At 40.1% G+C, this 9,423-nt stretch overlaps 1 protein-coding gene across 3 annotated transcripts in view; it reads right to left on the bottom strand.

Annotated features, from left to right (window-relative positions):
• Positions 1 to 243: 243 nt before the first annotated feature.
• numb (NUMB endocytic adaptor protein) overlaps positions 244 to 9,423 on the bottom strand; it is a 34,969-nt gene continuing 25,789 nt past the window's right edge. Inside the window, exons 4-11 of one of the 3 annotated variants that reach the window (XM_086095173.1) lie at positions 9,205 to 9,237; positions 8,714 to 8,788; positions 7,272 to 7,412; positions 6,995 to 7,199; positions 5,145 to 5,447; positions 4,896 to 5,039; positions 3,232 to 3,450; positions 244 to 2,272 (exon numbers count right to left, since the gene is read on the bottom strand). In XM_086095173.1, the coding sequence (XP_085951299.1) occupies positions 1,593 to 2,272; positions 3,232 to 3,450; positions 4,896 to 5,039; positions 5,145 to 5,447; positions 6,995 to 7,199; positions 7,272 to 7,412; positions 8,714 to 8,788; positions 9,205 to 9,237 (1,800 nt within the window). In that variant the 3' untranslated portion in view covers positions 244 to 1,592. The remainder of the gene's footprint in view (positions 2,273 to 3,231; positions 3,451 to 4,895; positions 5,040 to 5,144; positions 5,448 to 6,994; positions 7,200 to 7,271; positions 7,413 to 8,713; positions 8,789 to 9,204; positions 9,238 to 9,423) is intronic. The other 2 variants (XM_086095175.1, XM_086095174.1) reach the window with 2 other exon arrangements.

Genomic DNA, 9,423 nt, shown 5'->3' with positions numbered 1-9,423 from the left:
GGAACGGGGGTTCAGTTGGCGCCACCAAGAGGACAGGAGGACTTAAAAACACATCGATAGACAGACTAACTACTACGGTATTTTTTTCTTTTTTTAGGAAAAATATTTTTTTCACGCTGGCACCATTTAGAGAACTCAACTCGAGTGCTCACCGATCCTGTAGCACTAGTACATTAATAATAATTTACCATAATTACATATTCAACACTGACGAAAATCCACCAAAAACACCCTGACACCCAGTTTTTCCTTTACCACCATCATTTATTCAACCTTTTAACTTCAATTTCTCCAAACGAGTGGAACAAAGTCGTGAAATAATTACAAAATGGAAAAATAGATCAGAGAAAAGATTATATTCACAGGTTTTGATTTCAAAATAATAATAATAAAAAAAAACATGACAACAGCGAGGAACAAACCAACAGAAGACAGCGAGAAATGGAAAGCATTTGTTTCAGTTTGTCGTCGTCTCCCTGTCACTCTAGTAGCGAGCCGATGGAGGAGGTCAAATCATCTCATGTTACAAGTGCTTGTGCAAAACCAAAACACGAGGAATCCACTACTTTTTTTTTTAAGGTAGATAAATGGGCGATATCTCCCAAAATAAAAATAAAAGTGAACAAAATGATTAAAAAGTAAGCTCGTTGTTGCTAGGTCCTTATTGATTGTTGTTGCAACGAATTATGTCTTATTTACAGTCGACCACAAAGACTAAAAATACAATTTAAAAAACAGGCAAAAAAAAAAATAAAGCAGCTGTCCCTTCACAAAATCTCTTTACATTAAAAATTAGCACTGCTGTGAGATTCTTTATAGATATATTTATATATTTAGGTAAAATATACATATGTATAATATACCATAAATGTAATATAAGTAACATATATTACATATATACATATTATATATATATATATATATATTAGGGGTGCGACAAAAAACAATGGTTTTGATCAAAAAGATGTGAGTGCATGGAATCAAACCGAATCGTTCCACTTGAAAATCCAGCGAGATCCCAATCAAATTGTCTTTAATTTGAGATACACCTCTGAAGGAAATGCCACGTTTACAATAACCTACAGACAAGTTCATTCATATTGTAAAATGATAAAACACTCATTGCATCACACCCTCTCGAGCTCAGCAGTACCATATCAAACCAATTTGAACCAAATCGTCTTTTATTGGAGATGCACACCCCTAATACATATAGATATATCTCGATCCTGTGCCTTTGGCAAGATGGAATCCATAGCTATTGAAAATATACTTAATGCATAAAAAATAAAAATTTTGGCATTGTCTTGTTTTATTCTTCCAGTTAGTTGAGGCTGGTGGGCATAATGGGGGTTGAGAGTTGAACAGCTAAGAAGCGGCTTACAGGGGTGGTGGTGGTAGTAATAGTGGAATTCCACAGGACGATCAAACGAGCACAGAGAATGCTGATGAGGCTCATAAAGAACAGCAGCATGTTTTTTTTTTGAGGGGGGGGGGTCTCTATGACACCACCGGTTTTCCCACCACCCCCACCCCACAACCCCCCTCAAAATGGAGACCATCCCTCTCTCCATCTTCTTCAGGCACAGTCATCAGAGCTGGATCTCAAAAGTCTTGTGCAGCTCAGTGGAGAAGGGGTTGGTGGGCGATGGCGTCGTGCGCTGATGCGAGCGCCCCTCCAGCGCCGCCCACTGGGCCTCGAAGGCATCTTCCTGTGGCTGCTGCGGGGCAGCACAAGCGGGTGAAGAGGTGGCGGGCGGGTGGGGCGGAGAAGCCCAATTGTTCGCCCCGTTTAAGCTCCCGCCGCCGTTGGGAGGGTGCGCGCGGGCGGGGCTGGCGGCGGCGGGCGATTGGGGAGGCGGCTTGATGAAGGGGGCCGGGGCGACGACACCCGGGGCCGCTACGGGAAAGGGCTGGGGTTGCGCGGCCGAGCCGAAGACGTTGGCCACCATCTGCGAGGGGGTGATGCCCACCACGGGCACGCTGGGCTGCGGGAAGGACAAACCGTTGGACATGGGGTGGAAAGCAGTCTGGCGCGGCGGCAGCAGGGGTGCGTACGCCACCGGGGGTAAGGGTGCCACGGGGGCGGCGAACGGCGGGGCGGTCAGGGGGGCCGCCGCCAGGATGGGTTTGGGTGGAGGAGCCCGGACAGACTTGGAAACCTCCTCTAGCCATTTTTCCGCTTCAGATGGGGTGCGCTTGTGCGAGGGCAAAACCGGAGATGACGTCGGCGGGACGATAATGACGGGCGTGGGCGACGACCAATCGCCTCCTGTTTGGATCAAAAAAATTAATACACATTTGCGACTTTTACGCTGTCACGGTTCTGTGTTAACGGTACAATGTGGAATGGGGGTGGTTGCGTGTAAGGGGATAGTTCATATGGAAGAACAAAACTGCCAAAGTTAAAAATAAATAAATGACAAAGTAAAAAGTAAAATGGATCTAAAAAATACAATTCAAACATTAAATACAAAAAAATATATATAAATGGAAATAAAAACAACAATAAAAATAAATAAAAAACTAGATTAAAAAAATTGAAATAAATATAAAAATATATGTCAAAATAAATACAAAAATACAATTAAATATCAATCAATCAATAAAAACGCTCTGCTCTGCACTGTCACCACAACTTGTTGTCGAGCAACTCAAGTTGTGGTGACGGTGGATAAGATAGTCGTCCATTGCTGGAGTTCTCCAATGCAAGCTGGCGAGATTTCCTTGTTCGCCGACCCGCTCACTCGACCAATGAAAGGCAGTCTGCAACGGCGGAGTCCAACCTAAGACACGCTTAGGACCGCCCCCTCATTTGAATAACATTTCATCCTGGCAGAGCGTCTGCAGCATGAAATAAATGTGAGCAGAGCGTTTTTATTTATTGATTGATATTTAATTGTATTTTTATATTTATTTTGACATTTATGTAAAAAAATTTGAATCTCATTTTTATTTCTGTATTTAATTTTACCTTTATTTATGTATGTATATATTTTTTGTTATTTTTATTTCCATTTATAATTATTTTGTTGTATTTATTTTCTTAAATATATTTTTTATATTCATTTTTATTTTCACTTTTAGTCATTTATTTATTCATTTTTAATTTTGGTCAAGTGTAATTGCGTAATCAATGGAATTATCAATAGTAAATGATAGCTACACCAAATCACCCCCACTGTTTAACACATGCTTTTTTCCCCCTTTTTTTTTTTTTGGTCATCTTACCCGCCGCCGCAGGGGCTGGGACCCCAGTGGGGGTCTTGGCCCAGGGGTTAGTGTCTCGAGCAGGCAGAGCAGGGGCCAACGCTGCTGAGCTTGGAGCTGGTGGATTAACAGCGGCAGCGGTAGGAAGGGGGGCATGAGGAAGATGATGATGATGATGATGATGATGAGGAGCGGAAAAGGAAGCGGTAGCAGCGGCAGCAGCGGCAGCAGAGCCGTCGACTACAGCCGAAGAGCAAGAGGACGAATGGGGAGGAAGAGAAGGATGGTTCAATGTTAGACATGCAAGGGGGAACATTTCAATGAAGTGTAGAAGAAACAAGCACATACACTAAGTGTCCAAAATGTGAAACATGCGTGTAACAGATCAGGAGGAAACGCTTTAACGCTAGGAGAACAAGTCGCAAAACGAAGACGTCAGATGCATGTTACGATGCTACCAAACAGAGCAGAAGAAAGCCCAGCTCATGCAGATATTTTATCTGACATTTAGTTTTTTGGCATTTTACTTCTATAGTTCTGTAATTTTTCTAGTATTTGTATTTTTAATAGTTTTGAGGGGGGGGGGGGGCAATTTCTATTTTTTAGTGTAATGTTTGTCTAATATCTGTGTATTTTCATTTAATATTTTTGTAATTTGATTTGCATCACTTTAAAATATTTTTTGTTCAATATTTAAAAATATAAATAAATATTAAATTAAATTTAAAAATATTATAAAATAGTTTTCATATTTGTCATTTTGATCTAAATGTCTATTGCCCCCTAAAATATGAGTATTTCTTATCTAATATCTTTGTATTTTACATCTATATTTATGTATTTTTTCATGTAATAGTTTTAGTCTATTTTGTATTTTCTAATGCTTATATTATTTGTGTATTTTTCATCTATTTTTTTTACTATTTAATTTTTTTTAATATTTAATTTGTGTCTAATCTGTATCTTTTTTATATCTTTATAATTTATTTCAAATCTGTTTGTATTTTTATTCTAATATCTCTTTCACCAATGTTTTCATTTTTATATTCATAATAGGAGTGCAGGTCGAGCTGATGTTGTCATTCTCTTTTATTTGCATATTTAAAATGTTGAAATATTTTGCTTAATTTTCTTATTTTTTTGCAGTAATATTTTAGGATTTTTTTCCCTCAATGTCTTACTTTTTGCCATATTATGTTCATAGTTTTTCTAATATTTATGTATTTTTCTTCTAATTTATGAGTTTAATATGTGTGTCTACTTATTTTTGTGTGTGCAATATCTAGACTAAGTACTCATTTGACTCTCCACAGACTACTCTAAATCCTGATTTAAATCTACGCTTTTTTCCTGAACTTTGATTATGGTCTTCAGTTGATTAAAAAATATATATATTTTCACTGTACGGTCTTTTAGTAATTGTAGAAAGCTATTTTTTCATTTCTTTGCTTTTCTATGTTTTTAAATCTTTTGTTTGTGAATATATTTAAATGTCGTCAATGTACGTTCTTTCTTTAGCAGGCTGCTCTTTTGTTCTCTTTGTTTTGCCTTTGAATGTCTTATGGTCTTTTGTTTGCAAAAGCTGTTATTTTTTTGTGCTTTTTGCCTTGCTTAGACTGTGCAAATCTGATGCATTTCTTTGAGCACTATGGGGGGGAAATACTGGTAAGTGCGACGATTGTTACCTGGCGCTACTGGCGACTGCGGCGAGGCGAGCGCTTTGGGCATGGGCGCCGAGGAGAAGGGATCCTCTGGGGGTCCGCTGAACGTCGTGGTAATCTGACTACATAGCGAGCTGATGCTGTCGTTCTCTCCTTCCGCCTCGGGCACTGCGCACGGGTGGGGAGAAGAAACGCCGATTAGATTAGAATAACAGTCAAGTGCGTGCATGTGCAACTTGCGTCCACGTGATTAGCCTCAGCGCTCCGTCTCACCTGCATTCCTGATGGGGAAGTCCGACTTGCGCTGCACAGTGGAGGGGAGCTCGTTCATACGCAGCGACAGCTGGCGCTTGAAGGGCGACGTCTTCTGGCTGAGGGCCGGGAAGCCGCGGAAGGAGCCCTGCCTGGCCAGCGCCTCGGCGGGGGCGTGCCGGCGGGGTATGGCCTGCGGGCCCAGGGTGCCCAGCGAGAGGGGCGGCGAGGACGAGGGCGACGGCGAGCTCCCCGACTGAATGGCGGAGACGTTGATCACACCGCCGCCGGACGAGTTCATCGCCACCTTTGCGTCGCTCTCGGCTGTCGGGGGAACAACATGGATGATTTTTGACTGGTCATTTCATTTCATGAGTTGACAACAGTAATTACAGCCTCAGTTCTTTGCTTGTGATAATACAAGCTTGTCAGACCTCTCTTTGGACAGTTTCACCCATTCCCCTTTTCATTTTCTCATCACAGGTGGGGTGATATTTAGAAGTGTGTTGTGAATACTTTCTGGATGCTTAACTCATTCAGTCCCAGCCATTTTCACTGAAGCAACCCCCTTCGCTCCAAGCTGTTTTACTGAATTTTGACCAATTTCGCAAGGCCCACAGAATATTGTGTTCTATTGCTATAAAAACATTGGCAAGCACAAGAAAGATTAAAGTCTCTTCTTTCATCAAGAAAAAAAAAAGTATATTTCTATCTGTTTCCGTTTTGCAGCAATTGGCATTAGAAAATCGCTAAGTTTCATCATTATTCACAAATCTGTTTCAAACAGTGGGGGAAACTTAGCCCTGGCTGAATTCTTATACTCTGCTGCCACCTGTTGGCCGTTTTTGTAATAACTACCATTGTTTCATGAATTCTCTTCAGTTCAGAGGCTGCATCAAAGCCTTCTGTATGCTACAGCATAAAAAAATAAAAAATAAAGTACAAATACGTCTTTGGGAGCATGGTAATGTTTAAAATGGAACATATTTATACGTTTTGGGGAGTTAATATGATAATTGTCCTCAATTGTGTGGCTTAAATATTATTGTGTCATTATGGCGTAATGACGGCAATATTTGGACAATGACAACGTGTTTCACAAAAATATGTCTTTTGCCATTCATGTTTTTCAGCCATTATTTGCAGCTATGTACAGAAATACACATAACATAGATTTATTTGCAGGTCCAAATAAAACAAAAAACTATAAAAATGCTAATATAATTACTAAAACAGCAAAAATAAATGATTAAAATGATAAAATAAAAAAGCAAAACAAAATCTATAAATACAAGATAAAACAAATACAAGATAAAAAATAAGGCATAAAATTGAAAAGCATACAAAATAAATAAATAATAAATAAATACATACATAAAATTAAATAAAAATACAAAAATATAGAAACACAAAATTAATAAACAACTAATATATAATGTTTTATTAAATTAACAATGAAAAACAGCAAAAATAAATAAATACAACGGTAAAAAAAAAAAGTTAAAAAAACACGAAAAATAATTATAATGCGCTATACTGGTAATGTTTTATATCATTCTGAACACGTACAACTAAAGCCTCCCTCTAATAGACGCATCCCACATTTTAAAGTTCACTAACTAAACACGGCTGCCGTTATATATGGTAACTTTTGCTTTTAAGTAATGTTTCCCTTCCAGCAAACGCTACCACCCCCTCTTAGTAAACAGAAAATGCCCTCCAGTCGCCAAAAGAAAAAAAGTGTGTTCCTGGAAAATCATCACTGAGTTAGCGATGCGATCACATGAGCGCTTAAAATGGAATACTCCCTTAGAAGAGCGACTTCCGCACCCAAACAATCCCAGGAAGTGTGTGAGTTTCTAGACACGCACCTTTTTTAGCGTCATGCAGCTGCCTCATGACTTCCTCCCGCTCGGCCGCCTCCGTGGCCGTGGTGACCCGGAAGGAGCCTTCGCGGGTGAAGGTGGTCCGGTTGGCGTCAAATGTGGCCGTGACGCCGCACTCCTTCTCCCGCTTCTGCTTGCGCTCCAGGCAGGCGGCGAAGGCGCAGCCCACGGCGTGACTGAGCCGCTCTCCCTACATGCACGGCATTGCGTGGTCATATTTATGCCAATTGTTCACTTTTTCCTCCTCGTGCGGCATTCTCACCGAGTCTTTGACGGCCATGAAGCAATGGCAGATCCAGCGGCGCGTCGTCCCATCCCGGCAGATGTACGAAAATGCTCTCTCAAAGTTCCGGTCCGGCGCGCAGAATGACACTTTTTCGATCGTCTGGTCGAGGATCAGGTCCTATGGAAAAGAAGTCAGCTCTATCATCAGATGAAAAAGATTTCATAATAATAATTGCTGGTTTTTTTTTCCAGTTATACTTACAAAAATAAAAAATTTAAAACTCTATCATACATCTTCCCCGCCCCGACTGAACTCAACTCAAGTCAAAATAAACTCAAAACACTTTTCGGTCAATATCTTTGTCAGAGACAAATTCCTAAATCCCTGTAATTTACACGCTATATGCAATTGATTGCAACTGAAATAAAATAAATGTTGAATGTTGTTATACCATATGACTTGCAATATTATTTTATATTTCATCTATGCAGTATTGATATTTTTCTTTATTATTAGATGATAAAAGATAATATATTATTGTCATTTTCATAGTTTGCTATCTACTTTTTCTATTTGCTTTTTATTAGTTACTTTTATAGCTGAAAAATAATCATTCTTCATTAGGTAGTAGGAAGTAGTTTCACCATTTTCCAGCAGATGTCAGTCTAACCTTATGTGAATAATATGCTCCTGTTCCTGCATGCACACCGACTATAGTGCAGAGCCGATTTCCATAAGTAATGGCCTGGACATTTATTTACTCAACTGCGGATTACGCGAGGCTTTACGTGCACGTTAAGAAAGCAAATACAGTGGTGACTTGAGATCCAAGTTTAATTCGCTGCGTGACCACACTCAAAACTCAAATCAATTGCATCTCAAGTCATCTTTCTGCATTTAAATGAATGGAAATGGCAAAAACAGAAATATTTGTACTGCGTTAAAAACAACACTCTACAATTTTACACAGTAATGACAAATAGAATGTAAAGCAATAGTTTGTCTTTATTTTTTATTTTTTGCTTCAATTCAATGGACATTGTGTTACTGCTCCTTGTGGTCAGTGCCTAATCCACTTAGGCGCAATATATTTCAGACATAAGGACATACTGTACATGCAGACAATAAGAGCTCCTCATTAAGCCACAGTATTTTCACAGAGGAAAATAATAAATGCCTATATTATATTATCTGTATGTGTGTGCTGCGCCACGATTTGTGTTTAAATATCCTTTGCCTGTCAGCATTCGCAATGTTTGTTAGCATGAAGCTAAACAGAAATTCCTATGGTAAAGTCATGTGATTGTTGCTCTTTGCTTTGTGGTAATCTCCAACTAGGACTAGCGATAAACGTGTAAAAACTAAGGCACGCGCTCATGTCTCGAAAAACGTTGAAATGATTTTGCATTAGTTGTTAAAGGATTCATCGCTAAAATCAATTCAATGGGTTAGGCCCATCACCCAGTGAGTTTTCTCACCTTAGTTTTGTCGTCGACCACACGGAGACCATCCGCCGACACCCACAGCACGGCGCGCACTGCCTTCTTCCCCGCCTGCGTAGTTTAAAAAAGAAGAAGAAGAAGAAAAAAAAACAAGAAACAATTCAGTCAAACAGAAAAACAGCTGCTGATCCACAAAGTTGCTGTGCCATTCAAGCCAAACGGAAGGAGAGGAACGAGAAGGTCGGGGCTGGGGTGACCCCTGTTGGTTAGGACCGCGTGACTGTGACACGCGTGTAGTAGACGCTCGTTCACACTCGTTATTCCACTTTTGTCTTATTGACGAGTAAAAAGTTGTTAACACCACTCACACCCAAACAATAACGTGCCCCGCCCACCTGCTCAGACACATGCATCTGTGTGTTTAGTGTGCGCGTGTGCGTGATCCGGACTTCAAAAAGGGTGGCTTGTTAAACGTGAGAGAGAGAAAAGTGAAAGGCACTCGGACTGGGTATAAATCAGCAACTTACTTTGGAAAAGAATCCTTTGAAGAATTTCCTGTCCTGGATGGTTGTTTAAAAAAAACAAAACAAAACAAAAACGGGGCAGGTGAGAGGGATGGGGGTGGACAAAGTATGACAGTGTTCATTGGAAGAATCGTATGACTAGGAAGGGGAGGGGGGGTTGATTGGGTCGTTTTATTTTGGATTGACGGTTTATGAGCGATACTGATTGTGCACGAATTGTGG

Source organism: Leptonotus elevatus, chromosome 14 (assembly GCF_054856555.1).
Source record: "Leptonotus elevatus isolate MCC_2025b chromosome 14, RoL_Lele_1.0, whole genome shotgun sequence".
Taxonomy (NCBI): Eukaryota; Metazoa; Chordata; class Actinopteri; order Syngnathiformes; family Syngnathidae; genus Leptonotus; species Leptonotus elevatus.
Note: the sequence above shows the minus strand (reverse complement) of the source record. Positions and strands in the feature narration are given on the sequence as shown.